We start from the raw sequence: 21,959 nt of genomic DNA, 5'->3' as shown, positions 1-21,959 counted from the left end.
AGGTAGTCCGATGCGAAATTTGTTGGTGAAATTGAGTCTGTCGAGCAGGAACGACCACAGCGCAAGCAGAACTAGTAGAGGTTACTGATCCATCCGTATAGACGAGAGTACGGTCCCATTATTCGAAGTGGAGCATGCACAGTGTCAGTGTCAAGGCGCGACAAAATCATTTTCTCTATGACCTTCCCTACGCAACTGGCCAAAGCTATTGGCCTATACGATGACAGCTCGAGTGGAGATTTCCCTGGTTTTAGTAGGGGGCAAGCGCCACTTGGAACATTTCTACCATTTGCACCGAATGCCAGAACGTACACAACTGATGCTTCTTCCTCTGTGAAGAGGCTGCCCAGAACACTCAGCAAAACTCTTCCAAAGGCATGCACCCACTGCAGGCCTCAGAGACACAGGTCACTGTCCAGCTCACCTCACCTTTCCATTCACTGTTGTGGCACAACTTGGCACAAAAACAAGCCGTGAACCAGCAAAGCTGCTCTGACATCATGCACACACAATTTTTTGGCCCCAGTGACTTTCAAAAAAACTCTGGGGCTTTTTAACCACATTCTTAAAGAAAATGTAATAGACGATATGCGAAATTGCTTGGCGGTCTGGCAACACCGCGCCCATAACTTCCGGTTTCCATCTTGGCGCGGTCGAGCTCGTCGAGCTGGTGCATCGTTTGCTATGCGTACTTTCTTTTTGCGAGTGGAATTTCAACAGGCAAGCTTCAGCTGCTGCGTTGTTTTCACAGCTGATCTTCGACCAAATGTAGGTGCTTTCAATAAGCGCCAGCTTACTCCTACCGCATCCTCAGCTTCTCTTGAAGTCTGGCGCTGATGATCTCAATAATCCGCACTCGAAAGTGGGTTGGAAAGTCGAACCGTGACCGTGTGCTGTTGTCGTTTTAATGCTCGCATTAAAGCACCAGTTCAAGCATCACGCATTATCATGGCTATTTTATTCCCAGGTGTACGCGAATTCATCTGGTAGGGTAGCAAGCGGTTATTTTGCGGTGAGTGCGCACGTGTGTTGACAAACTTCTGTGACAGTGCGAACTTTCGTTCGCGCCGACGCCAGGAGCTTCGTGCATTGCAGTATAATCACACAAGACCCTCGACCAGCTACGTAATTCGATTCCTTTACTGTAATGTGCAATGCGCATCCGCAGTTTTCAACGTCACCGTTTCAGAGCCCGGCGTCGGTTGATTTTCGCCACAATTTGTTGAAACCGCGTCCTGCTTAAGACGCAGTCAGTCGACATCAACAAGAGGAAAGTAGGCATGCACATATAATTCAAAATATTGTAAGCAAAGACGCAGCTTTTTTTTTTTTTTTCAGATAAGCACTGAGCCATCGCGGTGGCTTGATTAGAGAAATATGTTACAGCTGTAGGTGCATGCACGGACTCGATACGCTGGTCAAGCTGTGTGTGCAGGGGCAAAATTAGCATTTTCGGTTGCTTCCGAAACTTAATTATCTTACTCCCAAACTTGGACAAATGGCTTTGTTGCGAAGCAAGCTGTTGGAGCTTGCCACAACGATAATAAAATCTGATGGCCTGAAGCGTTTTCAGAACACTGTTCCACGTACTTTCTAGCTTAGACATGCGTCCCTCCTTCATAATAAAGTAGCTATATTATTCGCTTCATTCTTTTTTTTAGATTTTCGTCGCCGCAGATATCGAAGATATAGGAATCCTCAAGAAATAAACCATTCGCACCTCAGTTTTTATACGTAGGGTGTATTGCTTCACAAAGACTCCTTAACGCACATAACATATGCGTATATGGTCCAGAGAGTTTGCTCGCCCTTCTAAAACTAATTGAACACGGGAAAAACTTAACTGAACACGTAGCAAACTAAGCAGTAATCGACATATGGTTCTTCGAGTGAACTTATTTCGCCACGGCACAAGCGATTGGCCCGCTCAAAAAAATTACCTCCTCCATTACGTTGTTCAAGTATGCGTCTATATATATTCACGCCCGACCGGAGAGTTGATAAATGCACGAAATCGGCTTCTAATTTTGATCAGAGACAACAAAGGCTGTGGTCATTATCTTAATTTAAACGCAAATCACCTCGAGAGATTTGTCAAAAATCAGCGCAGAAAGCGAAAGCTGCGCACTGATTCGCGTGCTGACACATGATACCTCGCATGGCGTTTTGTGTTACTAAAACGTTGGGACGGAGTAAAAAAATAGAAAAGTGAAAAGCTTGAACTCGCCTAGTTCTGGCACGCATCGTAGTGTCTTTTCACAGTGGAGAGGGTAGCGCAACACTGCATTGGCATTTTACTTTTCAAACGAAGCGCAGCCGTTTTAACCCAACGCTGGGCGGCGGTTTTGTTTTCTGTACCGTGCCAACATGGAGGACTTAGTTCTCGGAGCGCCGAGAGATGGCGCTGCGCATTTCGCATATCGTCTATTGCATACAGGTTGCTTGCTGTGGTGTCTACAATTGTGTCTGATGCTCTAGCGATTTTCCCGCCAAAACTCCGGTTGGAACTGGTTCCATTGCCCTTGTAAGGTATGCATGAGTCATCATGAGTCCCTAACATCCCTGATGTTGGAAAAATGTTTAGGGGACTCCTGCAAGGTGGAGTAGATTTGTAATAAGGGAGTAAGAAAGCCATATGGCTTTGTAGCCGTATGGCTGTGCTCAGGTAGACATCAATGAGTAATTACTCCCTTACTACATCCCTGATGTTGCAATAAAGGTATTTGTGTTATCACCTTCTAATCCACCCACTAATTAGTACACCATAATCCATTTTCTGGGGTAAGCCTACTTTAAAAATTTCGGGGGACCTCACATTTTCAAATTTGCCGGTGCCCTATGATTGGTCCACTGATGATGACATCACAACTCTCTCATAGCCACTGGTGGGGCTTGCAAGACCAAGGTTGCTCTTCCCAAGCTCCTGTAAGGCTCATGTGCAGCACCATGGTGGGCAGTTGGTGACTGCAATTGAGTTTGGCAACTGTGGGCAGTTGGCTCACAATCCAGTGGGCAGGTTGTAATGTCACAGGGTCATGCGGTCTTTTAAATTTTGCGGTACTCTCCGATTGGTTGACTCCAACTGACCATGGTCAGTCATTATGGTAAATTGGTTTTTGAGGAAAGGAAATGGCGCAGTATCTCCTTGGACACCTGAACCATGCTGTGCTGCAGTATCTGTCTCACATATCTCGGTGGACACCTGAAGCGCCCTTAAGGGAAGGGAGGAAGGTGGGAGTGAAAGAAGACAGAGAGAAAGAGGTTCATCATGGAGAAACCGGAACCGCCTAGATGCTATCGCATTAAAAGGTTCCGAGCAATTGTGTGTGTCCTGGCTTCCATCTCTTACTGCCCAACACATCACCAAAGAACAAAGAAGATCATGCAGATGCATGACTCCTCAAAAAATGCCCAGATTCAGTAAATAATAACTGGCTGCTATACAGTCAGTGGAACAGTTCGCTATGAGCAGTCACATTACAACTAGTGCTAAAGTGGACAAAAGGAAGGATAGGGGGTTGAGGCATGCATGGATTTGGGTGCTCAGGGAACCCGAAAAGCACTCCAAAGGAGAACTTCTTGTTGGGCTTGTTGGTAATTCATAGTAATTTAAAGGCGCCAAAACACACACACACACACAAGACAAGAGAACAGGACAGAGTGCCACTCCAGTTGTGAGCGACGCTCTGTCCTGTTCTCTTGTCTAGTGTGTGTGTGTTTTTTGGCACCTTTAAATTACACTCCAAAAGAGCCTGTGCGTTTTGCTTGTCCCAGAGCTTTGTGAGAAAAGAGCAGTCTGTGGTAATGGCAAGTGAATTCCGCCATTTATTCCTAAGACTACAGTTTGGCAGGTTCCATGTGAACCTCTGAAAATTACGGTTATATATGCTGTAACAACAACTCTTGGAACACTGGTTCACATGAAGACTTGCCGTAGGCTTGTGCCTGCCAAGCCCAGAAAAACAACCACTAAAATGCAATTCCTATGTACAAAACAGATGATGCGCACTAGATATACAGAGAAAAACTCTAAACACACATAACAGCAGTTCACAACAGTGAAACATCACAGATCATTCACTTGCACTCGCAAGCATACTAACGGAGTAAAGAGAAGTCAGTCAGTCAGTCCAAATGCAACTCTGCCAGCTTGTGCAGTCTGTCCATGTGCTGACTGCACAACGCAATCACACTTGCTGTGAGTAGAAGTCAACTGAGCGGTCACATCAGAACAGAATAAAAGAGCGCCCATTAGAGAACACCGTGCACTGAAGACACAGGGGAATCTCATTCAGTTATATCACAAGCTGCCCTTGTACAAGCAATAATGACAGCCACGGGTGGCCTGAGGACGACTCTGAGGAGGTATGCAGAGATGAAGGTCACTGCACTTCACACATCTAAATTCACTCTGTCCAAAAGAGAACTGTTGATGAGAACTGGACTTATTTTGGACCCTGAGAGCAGCTCTCCTACTGCTGAACAGTGACAGATTCGGACTGCACCAATATTAAACCCGTGCTCGTATTGCGTGGGACACCCTGTACATATGCATGTGCACTCTGTAGATGCCACGACACATGGTTTTAGCGCAGTTTGCAGTCACTGTTACCCTAAAGGCAGATGTGATTTCCCATGCTGCAGTGTACTTTGCAGGTTCCCGTTCTCTCAGGAGAAAGATGCACGATGCCCCTTTTGGTAGGAAATCCGCGCAGACGATGCTCCTCGTGGATGCTCGCCGGTGTGAGGATGCTCACCAGTGTGTGGATGCTCACCAGTGTGTGGATGCTCACCAGTGTGCGGATGCTCGCCGGTGTGCGCATGCATATTTGTGCACACGCACACAGTCGCTGGTCGAGCAAGGAGTGCAGGCACAGGCGCTAAGGCGTTAAGAGGTGAACACAAGCACACGGCCCTCTGCCATCCCAATGGCAACGAAGGTTGTGCCTGAGACGTCCGCCATGGTGACGCTTGTCGAACTGTGGTACCACATGTCTGCCACGGGGTTACCAGTGAAGAGGTTCCAGATCCGCACGCCATAGCCAGGGCCAACGCAAGCTGCGTAACGACCTTCAACGTGCACATCGCAAGGCCTGCGGAAGAGAGAGCATTCACATTCTCACCTCATCCTTGCAACAGCAGAACCTTAATAAAACAACCACGGCTTAAGGGGGGACACTGGTCTTTGAGACCAAAAAATCAATTCTCAAAAAATGACATTTGTGGAATCTACAGCTATTATTTTCCAACTGTACCAATTTTTTCCTTCAAGAAATCAACATTTTGGCCATAATATTAAATTCAGATCATCGTGTGAGCTGATTTATGCAGGAGTAGACAATTCATTAATGACATGAAAATTTTGGACATCTGACTGTCTCAGTATGTCGATATCTCAACATCTAGGACAGATAGTCATATTGTTTGCTAAGGGAAGCTGAAGGCAGAGTGTGCGCAATAATCGAAGCAGATTTTTCAATCGCACTTTAAAAATTTACAATTTCGCAAAGTTTATCGATGCAATGCATTCACACCTTGAACACTGATATTCCAGGCGCTGTAACATTACTAATGAGGGTAAAATGGGAAAAATGGTTTTGACTATTGCACTCTTTACTCACCATACTATGTAGCCATGGGTTAAAAATGATTTTTCTATTGAGCAGTTTTTTTTGCACCGAGGTACTAATGAATGACTAATTAAAATTAATTATCTTGGAAACTGACAAAATTTATGAGAAAGGTAATTTAATTTTTGAAATGAGTATAAAAAACTGAGTAAGGTGGTGCAGTTTCATTAGGATTGGGCTAAAAATAACAAAAATAGGTCTAAGACCAGTGTCCCCCCTTAAATAAATTTCAGTGTACTATAAATTCATAAGATCCCCTAATCTAACTGCACTATGTGCAACGTGCACAATTTCGGGTGTTCCGAACACCTTCCAACGCCACTACAAATGCAGGTGCTGCAACCCCACCTGTGAGCACCAAACACTGCCCCAATATAGCTGCCACCACAAATGCTAGCAACATAGAACGCACTGCAAGAGTAGAGTGGTTGAGCGCATACAGCTTTCACACTGCTGGCACTGTGACTGCCAGTTGTGCAGTACGCACCATGAACACTTTCTGTTGGAGAAGTTCAGCTCATCACAAAGGTTGGTGAAGTAAAAAACCAGCTGCTAACGACAGACAAAACCATCTTCGATCTGAACAAAAGAATGACCGACCTTGAGAATCACTAGCAAACTCTGACAACCCTCCAAACAGACCTTAATTCTGTGCCCGAACTAATGCCACCCAGAGAGCCTGCTTAGCCCCTGTACTAGAAGCACGTTTAGATGATGCTGAAAACCGATTGCGACAGAATAATCTAATAATTTATGGCCTTGAAGACACAAATGCTACTGAAACATATGCCGGACTGAAGATATAGTAATCATTCGTCACTGCCAGGATTGCCTTAACATATTTAATCAACCCTAAAGAAATAGAACGCACACATTGTCTTGGATGCCATTCTGATGACCGTCACCGCTCAATAATAGCTAAATTCATGTCCCACAAAACTAAACACAGTATTCTCTCATATGTCCGGGAACTAAAGAACACATCCTATAGTATCAGTGAAGATTTCTCTTGTTCTGTCCAAACCGTAGCATTCGCCACATTAGGAAAAGTAAAATTTTCATTGCGCTATAAGACATTACACATTGGTGCTAAACATTACACGTACAATATCCCATTGCAGATGGTTAAGGATATACCATAGCGATCACTTTCCATGTCCACCGCAGCCACCAGACAACTAGCATATGAAACGTACATCCGAACTAAACTAGAATACGCCTCAACAATATGGAATCCTCACCAAGCCTACTTAATAGATTTACTCGAAGCCATCCAGAATCGGGCAGCACGCTTCATCACCTCACAGTATAAATCTCAGCTCAGCATCACGGCGTTGAAATCATATCTCGGCATCAAGTCATTAGCCTTTCGCAGGAAAACTTCAATTATTTGTCTTTTTCACAAACTGTACTTTAACTTTCCAGCACTTCGAGAAAACCTTCTACGAGCTCCGCTACGATCATCTCGTCGTTTATTTAGCTCCTTAAGCATACAGCGTTTGCACGGCTCCACCAATTACAGTCGAACCCGGATATATCGAATTCGAAGGGGATCGGAAAATAGTTCGATATAGCGAAAATTCGATATACAGATATAGGCTAAAACTGCACTCCCGATCATAACAAATTGTGGCTTACCGTTTGGAACAGCCGCGAATCACATAGTATGGGCGCGCAATGTGAAAGCGCTTTATTTCGCGGAAAAAAAGATCACTAATTTTGGGCTGCTTTTTCCCCTGGGAAACGAAGTTCAAAACACTGGCCTCGATCTTCTCGAGACTGTCCAGGTGCGAGAGCACAGTGCCTTCCATTTCGCCGCAACAGCGCCGAATCAGGCTAACGCTGACGCCAGTTCAGTGGCTGCGCACGGACGCGTTTCTTCGACAACACAGTTGCCCTCGTCGTCGCTGGAGTCGGCGTCTTGAACGCCAGCTACCGCTTGAACTTCGCTGTCAGCGTTAAAGTCCTCAACAGTCACTTCGGACGGAACGGCGCCGAGAAAATTGGACAAGTCGCGAAACGCGTCGTCCAAGCACTCATCGTCATCTAAATCTTCCGGACGTTAATCTCCGGCCACTTCAGGGCCTGCCTTGCCAAAACAGTTGGCTAATGGGGCCTGCTTCACGTCGCGCGTTGAAACACAGGCACACACACAAAAAAAAAAACACGCGAGGCGCAGATGGAGCGATAAGAGCGAAGCCTATGCGAGCGGCAGTCAACGCGGCTGCGAAGGAACGACAGAGGGAAAAGAAAGAGCAGGGAGAAAGATCGGCGCTCTGGGCTTCGTTTTTTTTTCTGAGCTCTCTCTTTTCCCCAGACCCACGATGTGCCCACGAGCGACCGTTTCCTCTCTCTCTCTTTCCCCAAGAAGCGTGGTCGCCGCGCGTCTCCATGCGGCGCTCTCTCTTCGCTGATCTCCAATGACCTTGACGGAGCACACGCCGGCGGTACAGGAGGAGAGGAGGAGCGGGAAAGCTCGCGCCGGTGGGGCGCAAAAACGGGGAACAAAAAAAAAAAAAAAAGGGCCCTGCGCCTGCTGACTGCGGAAATGTTCTCCGCTGAGGCGGCTGAGGACCGGACAGGAATGTCTTTGGGGAAAGCGCACCTTCCAGGGGCGCGGCGCGGCGCGGCGTTCGATATATCCAATGTCCGGCGAAAATGGAATTCGATATACAACGCAACTGTCCTATACTTTTACATAGTATTTTCAAGGGGGTAATCTGTGTGTTCGATATAGCCAATAATTCGAAATATGCGGGTTCGATATATCCGGGTTCGACTGTATTTCAATAAATCTTTCCTTCCCAGTGCGATAGAAAGCTGGAATAACCTCCCCGAACACATTGTCATTGAGACTAACCCTTCCAGATTCAGACAGCTCGACCATCTCAACGACAAATAATTTTTGCCTGCACCCTATGCCAGCTTTCAAGCCCTGCAAACTGACCAGCCTGTTCTACTTCCAAAGTTGTAATTTGTTTCTGTTTATATTTCTGCTACACTCTGTCATGACGTGATTATTTGAATTTACTTCTGTCTTTTTTTCGTCTTGTTCTACATTTTTTTTCTATTCTATTTTTTATATTTTCTATATTTTTCTGTATTTCCATATTCCTTCTATATTTATATATTCATGTATGACTGTTGAACACCCCTGTACCACCCCCCCCCCCCCCCTTACGTAATGTCCCTAACGGGACCCTTAAGGGTTAATAAATGATGATGATGATGGTTGCCTCTCCCAAAAGTGGTCAATACCCGTTTTGGTACCTTACCAAGCAATTTTACCCACGTACAATTGAGGAATGGAACAAGCTGCACTCTAATGTCATCATGTCCATTGACAAACTGTTGGCGTCTACCTCATAGTCGTGTTTTGCATTTATGTATGTTTTCTTGAAAGAGTTGAACATGTCTCATTGTGCTTTGCTAAAGTATGTTTCGCGCGATGAATTCATATTCACAATGATGTATTCTTTTCGCCCCTCCTGCAAGGGCCCACTTAGGGCCTGCTGTATTTGTTAAATAAATAAATAAATAAATAAATCATCTTTCGTTCTCTGTAACCTTCCTTTGTAGCCGTATGGCTGCGCTCGGGTGGATGCCAATGAGTAATTACTCCCTTATTACAAATCTACTCCACCTTGGGGGATCCCCCTAAAACATTTGACCAACCATGTTCCCACTTCGAGTTATTGATCAATTCGCTCTCGCCCAACCGTAAGCTTGCCGTCCTGGTTAGCTCAATTGGTAGAGCGACTGCTCCGGTGAAGCGGTGGTCCCGGGTTCGAACCCCGGACCAGGACGAATTTTTATTTAACTGCGAAGTTTCTGAGAAAGCTGTATAGCTTTCCTTTGTAGCCGTATGGCTGCGCTCGGGTGGATGTCAATGAGTAATTACTCCCCTATTGCCAACCTTCACTAATATTGGCAGTTTTATGCCGAAACAAGAACATGTGCCTACCATAGTCGCATCATCCAACAGCAGCATGCTGATACTAACTGAAACCTGGCTTGCCAATGATGTCACTGATGCGGAAGTTGATGCTGATATGTGAAATTTTTTCGTTTATCGAAATGATTGCACAAGTTCTTGATGAGGTGGCGTATTGATTGCTGCGGGATCGGAATTATCATGCTCACCCAGTGCCTCACTTCCAATTTAGAGATACTGTGGCTTCTGTGCCAAACTTCACCACATTCAGTGCTAATCGGCGTGTGTTATAGGCCTCTGCATGCTAGCCGAAAATTTTGCTGTGAAATTAACAACATGCTAATCATGCTTTATCTGCGTTGCAGGGCCCCTTTCATCATCATCATCAGCCTGACTACGCCCACTGCAGGGCAAAGGCCTCTCCCATCAACCCTGTCCTTCACCAGTTCCGCAAGCTTCTTAATCTCCTCCGCCCACCTCACTTTCTGCCGCCCCCTGCTATGCTTGCCTTCTCTTGAGATATCCACTCCATTACCCTTAGAAGGGCCAGTGGTTACCCTGCCTTCGCATTACATGCCCTGCCCAAGCCCCTTTAAACAGCGCCTGCAGAGGCTGCTTTACCTCGGGTCGTTGGCCCGTGCCTGGGCTGCCAGCTTCCAGGAGGAGCTGCTCACCACCTCGGCCTTGCAGCTGAAGGGGTTCATGGCCATCAGCGTGGAGGTCACATCGTCCGACGACCGCATCAGCACAAACAGCAGGCCCTGTAAGGGTGGCACAAGGAGAAAGGGGGTTCGCTCCCTGCTGCCGACTCTAGGCCAGCGTACAGTGAAGGGCAGGATGAAGGGCAGGGAATAGCTCAAAAATGGAATGAAACCGTTACGCTATACCATCCCTGGTTCCTCAGAAACAAGCTCAACTGAGGTGCAAGGCCAAGTGCTCTCAAAAGGGACTATGTGCCACGTATCAATGAAGCAACCCATGCTACGCACTGCAGAGAACTACTGTGGCAAAATAAATGGCCAGATAACTTGAATACACAAAATTTACATAAGTGTGACAAGCAGGAGCACAATTTCAACTTCCATTCACATGGCTGCAAAGGGACAACAGCAACACTACATCAAACTGACTGGTGGGTCGGATTAACGAACAGCATAAAAACTGGCAATTTACCTCGTAAATAGGTAAATGTGGCATAAATAGGTAAAAAAATGTGGGTGCCACACAGGGAGTAGACGGCTTTCCCGGCTCATATGATGGAATGAGCAGAAAATGTGCTGCTCATTACATCATGTGTGTCGCCAATCTAGTGCACACCCTTCTGTTGCTTTGAGGATGCAGCTTTGAGGATACAGCTATGTGGATGCAAGTGAGTGAACTTGAAAGTGATGGGGTCATGAGTTGTCCATCAAACATGCCCCTGCCTCCTATCCTGCTGCATGCTCCGTCTTGTGCAGGTGTGTTCTGAATTCCATAAAGCACCCACAGGTTAAGCACCACGACCAAATGATGTATAAGATGTGCAAAGCATATTACATCATATTACATCATTTCATCATATTACATCATCTGGGGGACACTGAAGCTCTGCCTTTAAGGGTGTGATGCGACAGTGTTAATAGGTTACCCCATTAATGGGTTAATGGAGCTAATGGTACTTGCGATCTGTCACAACAGAACAGGCCTGTGTTCACTCTGGTTGTATGGTGAATGACTCTTTAGGCGTGCACACAGCCTGCACGGACAGGTGCGCTAGCGCTGGCAGTGTTGGCTGTTATGCACGAAATGGAGCATAAACCTGTGGAACAGCAGAGGCAGAGAGGAAGCTGAGTCCTCACCCTGTCGGAAGTGCACCAGGAGATGTGGTGCAGGTCTGCGAACACATCCGGCTCGTGGATCATCTTCTTCACCAGCAGCCGGCTCTGGCAGTCCCTGCACAACGGTGTGGGGGAAGTCATGAGCAACCGACTGCACCCAAGTGAAAGAACGGGGTGTGCCACTCTTTTTCACCACCAGAAAGGGCACATTTCAACTGCTGGGACACCATGTCTTTGACACTGCACTTGATAAAACCACAGTCTGAAATGCACACTCCGAAATGATTGCTTTAAATTTAGTTTTTTCCCAAGAACCATTAAGGAATGGAATATGCTACCAAACTCTGTCGTCACCTCACAATCACTTAGGGAATTCTTAGATAAGCTGCACGATGTTTTATCCTCTACATGAAATATGTGCCAGTGTTTTATTTTTTGTATAAGTGGTGAACGCTTTATGTACCGAATTTGGTCCCCGTTTCAATGTTTGTGTCATTGCTATTTTTTATACCTCAATATCCACTCCTGTGATAGCCCGTGATCTGGGCTGACAGTATAAATAAATGAAATGAAATGAATGAAAACTGTTTGGTGCTGACTGTTTCAATTTTAAAGCAGAAGCCTTTGACGCCCCATCGTTGTAAGAAGGAGTTGTCGACAGAAATGTCACGCTTTTCCATTGGTCGAAATGGTCGTGACGTCACAGTGCAACCAATTAAACGGATGGTATACTGATGCTCCAAGTAAGTTGGACTGAGTTTAGTTCATTAGTCAATTAACCAATTAACCTAACTAACCTTCCTAGTCGGACCAGATAAATAAATGAAACCGAGTAGGAAATAGGTCTCAAGTTGGGGGCTCGAACCAGGGCCCCCGGCGTGCGAGACGAGCACGCTATCCACTCCGCCATGCCAGCTCGATGGTTTGGAATGAACAAAGGCGCGTCTGTGAATACGGTGTCTTCGCTCACTCCCATCTTCCTCCCTTCCATGACGGGAAAATTTTTAAGTTTTTTTTTTTAAATACAAAGAAAAAATAAAGGAATAAAAAAATTATGAAAAAAAAAAAAAACTCTGGGCCGTCCAGCAGGCCCGCGAGGCGACGGCGAGGCAGCGCCTCGACGTCCCCACGTGGGAGACCTAAGGCCCCGTCGGCGAAAGCTCTGCAGGACTATGAATAAAGTTGTTACCAACCAACCAAAAAAAGAAAAAAGTTAGAAAATGAATAAACAAATTTAAAACAAAAAAATAAACATGAAGAAATCAATGCCGTACAGTGCACCAGGAAAGGCTTTCGCCTTGCAGCACTTTGGAGGGCCAAAGTGCCCCTTTAATCATCCATTACTAATTACTACACTATTACTCATTATTTACTGCTCATCTTGGAGCTCAAGTGTTGTGTCACAATGCCATGTCAGCCTCTGGCTGTCTGTTGTGCCACACACACACACCTCCGGTGCTTGAGTGATGCAAGATCTTACTCCCCTTATGAACCTCGAAGTAAACTTAATTATTACCACTACTACCTACACTGTAGCTGTGTTCCTGTTGCACCCTCACAGGATCAGAACTTTACTGACCATACTCAGGTGGTAGTAATTGATTTTCTGGTAGTAACTGACAGTTGATTTGTGCAATTAGGCAAGAATTAGGTGTACTAGCACTGTGTGGCCATTGTTTTGTGCTGTTTGACTTGGTTTTTGCACTGTTTCTCACAGTTATGCTTTGTTATGCATAACATTCCCATGAGTGGTACATCACGTGAATTCTGTGTATCAACATGGCATGGATAAAGCACAGCAGATACACGACAATTGTTCTATGCATGCATATCAGTCACAGCAACACTAGAAGGTTACAAAGACTGTCTTGTGATCAGTAAAGCATGACACACTGGACATCACAGATTCTGTGTGGAACACTGGACCTATGGAACTTTTCCACTGCGCACTAACCATGTTCTTGGGCGCACCCAGATGCAAATTACACATAGCCACCTATATACTAGGTGTTTCGGGGAAGCCTGCCACTAATTCTTAAATAATGAAGTTTTCAAAGTCAAAAGAAGTTATTTGTAATCTCTGGCTGTTCTCTTCACTCCTCTAGACATTTCTAAAAGAAAATAAAACTCTAAAATAAATAAACAAAACAAAAATAGTCAACATCTCTAAAACAGAACTTGTCTTTCACTCATCGTTCATTTTGCATTCCGTCCACTTCTGGGCCGGGTTTAGGCCTGGTCGGTGAAACAGGGCCACGTTGTATGCTGAAGAAAAAATTACCATATTCACTCGCATAATTTACACACTTATAGTGGCTATTCCCCACATGTGGGTGTTATATCTCTGTCTGTCTGTATGTTTGTCACTGCCCCTAAAGGCACTGAGCTAAGCGGATTGAGCAGCATCGGTTAGGAGGAGAACGTGATTCGAATGATGCTCGCACAGTGGCTAAAAAAGAAGAAGTAACTGGGCTGGTAGCCTGGTACCACCTGGTAGGTCATAGGTCCAACCTACAATAGACACGATTTAGTCATTTGGAAGATTATGTCCCAACACACCGACAGCCACCTCAACCTGGCAGAAAAGCACAGTGCCAAAACACATCGTGCTAGTGCACATATCTGCATTTGGCCTAATTACCCGAATCAACTGACACTATTTTTTTCTCTTTAAATTAGGACTTTAAAAAGGGGGGGCGCAAAGTGCACAAAAATTTTCTGAACACGTCCAAAAGAACTCTACAAAGATCATAATGTGCAAATATACGGTATATTTCCGCCTATGCATAAACCCCCCTCCTGCCATCTCGCATCCCTCACTGGCCAACAGAACGGTTGACTCCGAATATATAAGACGAATGCCCCTTACTGCCCTGGCGCACGCTATGTAGTTCTCCATGGGATGGCTTGGAGGTGCTTTGCACAGCTTAATGCAATAAACACACAATGATACAATCGCAAAGCCAGCAGTGGGAGGCAAAGAAGATGATGGCCAACAAAATGGTGCCCTCGTGTGCAGCCCGGCTGACTAACAACACACCGAACAGCAAATGGTTTGGCAGCTGTGTACTTGGGCCTGCGTGCAACTCACCTATGGGGCAGAAACGTGGAGGCTAACAAAGAGGGTTCAGCTTAAGTTAAGAACAGCGCAGCGAGCGATGGAAAGGAAAATGATGGGTGTAACGTTAGGAGATTGGAAGAGGGCGGAGTGGGTGAGGGAACAGACGCGGGTTAATGACATCTTAGTTGAAATCAAGAGGAAGAAATGGGCCTGGGCAGGGCATGTAATGCGCAGGCAAGACAACCGCTGGTCCTCAAGGGTAACGGAGTGGATTCCACGAGAAGGCAAGCGTAGCAGGGGGCGGCAGAAAGATAGGTGGGCGGATGAGATTAAGAAGTTTGCGGGCACACAGTGGCCACAACTGGCGAAGGACAGGGTTAGTTGGAGAGGCATGGGACAGGCCTTTGCCCTGCAGTGGCGTAGTCAAGCTGATGATGATGATGACTATGCAACTGTTTGTCCAGAAAAACGAACGCCAGTGCAAGCAGTGCACAGTTCCTGCCCTTGCCACTCGCAACTTGGGCAACGATACACAGCAACGCGGCCGTGCCGATCTGCCCTAGCCTGTCTTGCGCACATCCACATACATGCAGGTGGTCTGGCGCAGGAGAGAGCGCAAAAATGCAAGTAAAACTTTTTTTTTATATCCGCATAAACAGTTTAGGGTGTGCAAATTATGCGGGTAAATACGGTATTCTATACCTCATTTTTCTCAGGTGAGAAAATTACAAACAGTACTGTTTTTTTGTTTTTTCTTTAGCCTGCTGCCCAGAACATCGTGGGAATGAAGGAATCCCGGCGTTCAAATCTTTCCAGGGAGTTCTTCGTTGCCGCAGAATGAGAGTGTATTGAATACACTGTGATGCCAGTGATCTGCTGTACACGACTTGTGTCGTGTACTTTGTGCCCTGTATGCTGAATTTGCTACCTGGGGCAGGAGCCTCTGTCAGGTCTTAAAGGGAGAGCTCTATTATTAATAAGACACGGCTTTTTTTCAAAAATTTTGCAGTGCGTCCTAAACAAGGGTGCGTCTTATATGCGACTTTTTCTGTTTCTTTTTTTTTTTTTGCGAGTTCAGAACTTAGGTTGATGTTCAAGTGTTTTTTCACTGAAAAAATATCAATACCAATGACGCGGTTGTAACACGGTTAATACTTCAGTACGGGGACCGCCGTGAGTAACTTTTTTAGGTGAACTTCATTATTAACTCACTCTTTCGTTACCACGCCACTGTGCTTCGATCACCGGTGATCGAAAAATTCGAAGCGCTACGGCAGCGCGACCGCGGCTGCTACGGACTTGCTGAGTCATTCGGTTTGTTGTTCACACATTAAACTTCAACTTCCTGTTTAGTTTATATTTTTGCCAAAAAGCGGCAATTTTTGAGACGCGCTTGAAGTTGGGTGTGCGGCGTCGGGCGCTCCGAACATGCCGTCATCATCGGGAATGGCGCTCGCTCGAAAAAACCCCGTTCCACTCAATTCCGCTGCATTTGCACCACATATTTTTGATGTATCGATTAGCACGGACCCTGACGACGATGCTGTATCGTCAGGTATTGTTTCGAAGCCCAAACTGGGCAACGAGAGCCCAGAACGCTCGCCTGTGCGTTCAGATTCCTCGTTCCGGTCTGTTTGTGCGAACCGAAGCTCCTCATTGTAGCCGTTACTGTGATGTGGCGCCATCTAAGTTGTTCTCCAGAGACTACAGTTTCGGTTTCTGCGTAGAGAGCAATTTTCCCACGATGCGCAAATTTTTGAAACGCCCTTGAAGCGGAGGGTACGGCGCGGACGCTCCGTGCATGGCGTCGGGCGCGCAGACGGCGCACTTGGAAAAACCTTGCTGCGCGCAATTCTACTGCGTTGACTGCAATTATTATCTATGCTACGAGTAGTAGAGTCTCTGGTGATGATGTTGCATTGTCGGATTTTGGTTCAGACGCTGTAACTGGGCAAACCGATCCCGGAACGTTGGCCTGATAGTTTCGCTTTCTTTTTCCTGTCCGCTTGTGCGGGCGCATCTGGTTTGTTGTTCAGACGGTTAGTTCCATTTTCGGCCTAGTTCGTAATTTCCCCGCCAGTCGTGAATTTTTGAAGTGCCCTTGGAGCATAGGCTTATTGCGACATAATACGCGGTGAGGATGGCGTCGCGTCGAGGTCGGGCGCTTCGCGCGCTCGGAAGAGTCCCGCTGCACGTGATTCTCCAGCCTCTGCAGCTGATTTTCAAGATCCTATACGCGGTGAGGATGGCGTCGCGTCGAGGTCGGGCGCTTCGCGCGCTCGGAAGAGTCCCGCTGCACGTGATTCTCCAGCCTCTGCAGCTGATTTTCAAGATCCTATACGCGGTGAGGATGGCGTCGCGTCGAGGTCGGGCGCTTCGCGCGCTCGGAAGAGTCCCGCTGCACGTGATTCTCCAGCCTCTGCAGCTGATTTTCAAGATCCTATACGCGGTGAGGATGGCGTCGCGTCGAGGTCGGGCGCTTCGCGCGCTCGGAAGAGTCCCGCTGCACGTGATTCTCCAGCCTCTGCAGCTGATTTTCAAGATCCTATACGCGGTGAGGATGGCGTCGCGTCGAGGTCGGGCGCTTCGCGCGCTCGGAAGAGTCCCGCTGCACGTGATTCTCCAGCCTCTGCAGCTGATTTTCAAGATCCTCCGAGCAGCAGTGACTCGGACGAAGATGTTGTAACGTCGAATTTCGATTCTGCAGCTACATCGCAGCTATACTTATCGCATACTATATATCGCAATATCACGCCTATACTTGTTGTGTTTTATATTTTTTTTTTGAATTTTTGACGTAAATTAAATAAGTTTTGATTTGTATTTTTTAAACCATGCTTACCAAGCTTTCGTTTGGCGCATAACATTACACTTCCAATTTTTTTTTGTTGGACTGTAAAAATCATATAAAGGGCACTCTCAAACGAGCCTTTTCAAGAGGCATGAAGAAAAAAATTCTAGCTCGAAAACTATTCAAGTTATAATTTTCAAACTTTAATGCCATGTTTTAGAAAGAATTTGAATTGTTTTGTAATTTCTAGAATTTTTTTAGTACAAGTGTTTGGAAAGTTATTGTCATGTAAACACAAAACTTTTCTTATTTTTTACTTTTTGTTGTGTTTACTGATTTTTTTTCACAGTATTTCAAGCAGAATATGTGTTCAAATAAATTTCATTATAAAGCGCATTTTATCTGAATTATTGTTATGCATTTTATATAATTTTATCTATCACACTTTTTCTAAAAAAAAATTTTGTCTGAGACATGTGAAAAATGGTCGTTTTTCCCGTGGTAAGGAAAGAGTTAAACGGCGCGGGGATGACGACTTCTGGGATCATAAACACGTGGCCGTTCTGGAGGCCCCAAGCAAAAGTAATGTGAAATGCCAAAAGACGGTGACAATCATGTTTCTCGCCATTGCCAAGACAAGCCGGCGTTTTTTTTGGTCACCCTTTGCAACTTTGTTTGCTCTGTGTACGTAGTGTGAAGAGAATGTTTCAACTACGTTGCCTCCAGAAATGGGCGAGCTTTTTGATAGCGCATCCCAAGATGAAGACTTCGAAGGTTTTAAGTTAATATAAAATGTTGCTATGGACATATGGGAGAGTTCCTTCGTTTTTTTTTTCCTTTTTTTTTCTAAAACGCGGGTGGGTATGGCGTGAGCGTTGCCTTTTTCGATCACTTAGCGTTGCTCAAGAACTTCTCACAGGTACGGTGCAGTTTGCAATGGTCGCGCAAGCATGTTTAACTAGGCCTCACTAAACTAACTGCGTAAATTGGTTTGCGTCTTATATACCAACTTTTCCAATGACAGCCTGCATATATGGCGGGTGCATCTTATACAAGGGTGCGTCTTATACACCGGAAAATACGGCAGTTTGAAGTGTCAACGTATGCTTCAAATCCAGTTTGACATGAATTCCGTAAAACTTCATTTAGAGTGAAAATGTTTTTCTTAGACAAGAAAACTAGGCCTCGTCAGCATCCCAATGGCTGTCACCACACATCGGCATTGATGATATCAGAAGAATAGACCCACCTTCCTATGCTGTGCAGGTGGCTACAATTTTCTATAGAAAGGGAACGTGCTATCCACATTCCACCAATGATTACTCTGCATGAGCAAAAGCAGACTTTCTCCTCTGTTGCAAACAGTCTTCCTATGGACGAGTAATGCTCATGAGACATTTTCAACTTAAGGGGGACATGGGTCTTTGAGACCAAAAAATGACCAAAAAATAGATTTTCAGAAAATGACATGGAATATACAGCTATTATTTTCCAACTGTACCAATTTTTTTCTTCAAGAAATCAGCATTTTGACCATAATATTAAATTCAGATCATCGTGTGGGCTGAATGTATGCAGGAGCAGACAATTTAATGGCATGAAAATTTTTGACATCTGGCTGACCTAGTGTGTCGATATCTCAACATCTAGGACAGATAGAGGTGTCATACTGTTTGCTATGGGAAGCTGAAGGCACAGTGTGTGCAATAATCAAAGCAGATTTGTTCAGTCGCACTTCGAAAATTTACAATTTCGCAAAGTTTATTGATGCATAACATTCACACCTTGAACATTGATATTGCAAGTGCTGTAAAACTACTAATGAGGCTAAAATGTAATTCATACTGGTGAACAGCGCAAAAAAGGCGGGACAACAACAAGACAAGCGCTTGTCTTGTTGTTGTCCCGCCTTTTTTGCGCTGTTCACCAGTATGAATGCATACCAACTCGCCCAGATCTCAGCCTTACTAAAATGTAAAAATGGTTTTGATTATTGCACTCATTACTCACCATACTACGTAACCATGGATTAAAAAAAAAAAATGATTTTTTATTGAGCAGTTCTTTTTGCACCGAGGTACTAATGAATGACTAAATAAAACTTATCTTGGGAACCTACGAATTTATGAGAAACGTAATCTCATTGTTGAAATCAGTATAAAAAATTGAGCAAGGTGGTGCAGTCTCATTAGGATTGGACTAAAAATAAGGAAAATAGGTCTAAGACGACTGTCCCCCCTTAACAGGCAGAAACGGCCATATTGGAGCTGCAGTGCATATCATCATCATCATCATCACCACCATCATCAGCCTGACTATGCCCACTGCAGGGCCTCTCCCATGTCTCTCCCCCTGTCCTTTGCCAGCTGCGGCCATTGTATCCCCGCAAACTTCCTAATCTCATCCGCCCACCTAACTTTCTGCCGCTCACCCCTGCTACGCTTGCCTTCTCTTGGAATCCACTCCGTTACCCTTGAGGACCAGCGGTTGTCTTGCCTTCGCATTACATGCCCTGCCCAGGCCCACTTCTTCCCCTTGATTTCAACTGGGATATCATTAACATGTGTTCGTTCTCTCACCTGAGAGAACCCGACCCTCCCCATATGCCCGTGCATCCACGCCCTCACTGAAGCAACTCACCAGACGTAGAAGATGTTGCCGCTGTTCCCCAGCAGTGCATCCGGGTGGCCCTCCACCCCGGCGAGCGAGTCGAGCAGGTTGGACGTGCGCCCCAGGGACTCCGTCACATCGCCCAGCTCTCCGCACACGTAGCGCAGCTGGTGGATGCGCAGCAACGTGGCCCCATGGGCAGTGCGCAGTGCAGTCGCAAACCAGCCCTCCCGACCCAGCTTGGCCACGCGGTACAGGCTCCTCTTCGAGAAGGCACTGCTACGTGGGAAAGAAAAAAACAATCGATTTGCACAGTCAGGCCAAATGCAAACTAGGTGCGCCAACACTCTGTGGCCATTGTACGTCCCGGTTTTGCATTTTCAAAATATATTTGCCCATCCCAGACTCGACCGACACGACACAAACATGCACTCACTCTAACTGATTATTCCTATCGCACAGATGCATTTGAGGGGGGACAAGGGTCTTAAAACTAACTTTTTTATTTATGGCTAGAATCTCATCAAATTTCGCACAAAGATGTGTTTTTCTCTTCTGATTCCAAATAGGTATTCATAACTCAGCTGGTGGTCTTAGATCTTACAAAGTCTAGAATGTAATTAGGTAATTTCTTACACAGCTTTAAAGGGACCCTGAAATGGTTTCTTCAATCATATTTTATTGCAACAACTCTGTAGAGGTGGTCTCTGCGAGTATTCTAGTCTGATTCAGAAAGCTGCGCGTGGAACCAATAATTTACAAACAATTTTTCAAACTTGCCGCTCACAGCCGATTAGGGCGACACCTCACCGCGCATTTTTACCCGCCCCTACCACATGACGTAAACTGGGCAGCCTTGGCCATGGACTGGGCGACCCTTCTCATTGGCTCTGCCAATTGACGTCACGCGCAATTTTTGCAATATTTCATTTGAAACTGAGCACTGATGCTCCTTGAAATACTATTTTATTGATTGCTTATTATTTTTTAAAATACGCGTATACAGAGGTAAGAATCCAGCGCATTTCTTGAAATTAAAGTGGTACTTCCGGTAAAGAAGGAAATCCGTCTGCTCACAAAAGCATGTGTTCTCGTCGAATCTTGGCGCCCGCCTTTGCGAATTTCCTAGCTGCGCAGACGAGTCGCTGCTATAGTGTACTAGAATTATATATATCGCTGCTGTCGTCGCCCTGTGGGTCTCGGTATGGCGTGTACTGAAAGGCTCGAAGCCCATCTCAGCGGTGGCTGCACGCAGCTGCGCTTTGAGCTCCGGATCCATGCCGTTCGAGCAGCAATCAGGAGACACATGTGCGAAAACTTGGACGGCGTGCCGCACCGATTGTCATCAGAAAGACTGCCAGCTATACTTGAGCAGCGACAAAGCATGCCTGCTTATGTTGGGAGCTTTCGGCAACGGCACCGCTCGCGGGCTCTCCGAGCGACGAGCTCTGCTGCTGCCTGGCTGCCGTGGTCGTCGCTAGGCCTATAGCTCGTTTCGCGTCAAGCCGCAGCGGCCGGCGCTTCGGAAGTCGCCTGAGCTATAATAAAAGGCTTACTCTACACATCGCTTTACAGTCAACAGCATCATCTCACAGTAAAGTAATAGTATGGTCACTTTCCGCGACGCCTTCAGCCGCGAAGCGAGTGGGCGCCAGGCGAGCCGGACCCCAACGTCAGGCCAGCGGCAGCTGCAAGGCGGTTGTGGCCAGAAACTTGCTCGTATCACATTTGTTACCTTTACCAGCAGCTCAACTGGTCAGCGATCCTCAAAAATGACACATTTTTCACATTTCTCGGCCTAGGGTTTATTATTTACGTCAAGAACACTCTTTAGCTCATTTTTTATGACGCCGGCAGACCTGATCCAGGCCGGTCGGCCGGCCGGCATGCTCGGCGTAGTACTTGACGTTCGCTCAAGGAAATACAAAACAGCCATTCTACCAGAGATGATGCTTCCTAGATTCGAGCAACGACAACATGTCTGTTCAAAAGTGGATCTTTCGGCAACGACACCGACTGCGGCAACGCCGGGCGACGAACTGCGCGCTGGTCCCAGGCTGCCCTAGTCGTCGCTAGGCCTAATGGTTTCGCATCGAAGTCGCGGCTGACGGCGCTT

General features: G+C 46.1%; 1 protein-coding gene and 1 non-coding gene across 3 annotated transcripts in view; one reads left to right on the top strand and one right to left on the bottom strand.

Moving 5' to 3' along the window:
* Positions 1-3,735: 3,735 nt before the first annotated feature.
* Positions 3,736-21,959, bottom strand: part of LOC149345700 (uncharacterized) — a 63,323-nt gene continuing 45,099 nt past the window's right edge. Inside the window, exons 7-10 of one of the 2 annotated variants that reach the window (XM_089586204.1) lie at positions 19,874-20,122; positions 11,403-11,496; positions 10,186-10,325; positions 3,736-5,093 (exon numbers count right to left, since the gene is read on the bottom strand). In XM_089586204.1, coding sequence (XP_089442330.1) covers positions 4,889-5,093; positions 10,186-10,325; positions 11,403-11,496; positions 19,874-20,122 — 688 coding nt within the window. In that variant the 3' untranslated portion in view covers positions 3,736-4,888. The remainder of the gene's footprint in view (positions 5,094-10,185; positions 10,326-11,402; positions 11,497-19,873; positions 20,123-21,959) is intronic. The other variant, XM_089586205.1, reaches the window with a different exon arrangement.
* TRNAT-GGU (transfer RNA threonine (anticodon GGU)) lies at positions 9,363-9,436 on the top strand. The gene has a single exon. It is a non-coding gene; the product is annotated as a tRNA-Thr (tRNA).

The sequence above is a fragment of the Amblyomma mixtum genome, chromosome 4 (assembly GCF_055824585.1).
Source record: "Amblyomma mixtum isolate Tamu chromosome 4, ASM5582458v1, whole genome shotgun sequence".
Taxonomy (NCBI): Eukaryota; Metazoa; Arthropoda; class Arachnida; order Ixodida; family Ixodidae; genus Amblyomma; species Amblyomma mixtum.
The sequence above is the reverse complement of the archived record's forward strand: the minus strand, read 5'-3'. Positions and strand labels throughout refer to the sequence as shown.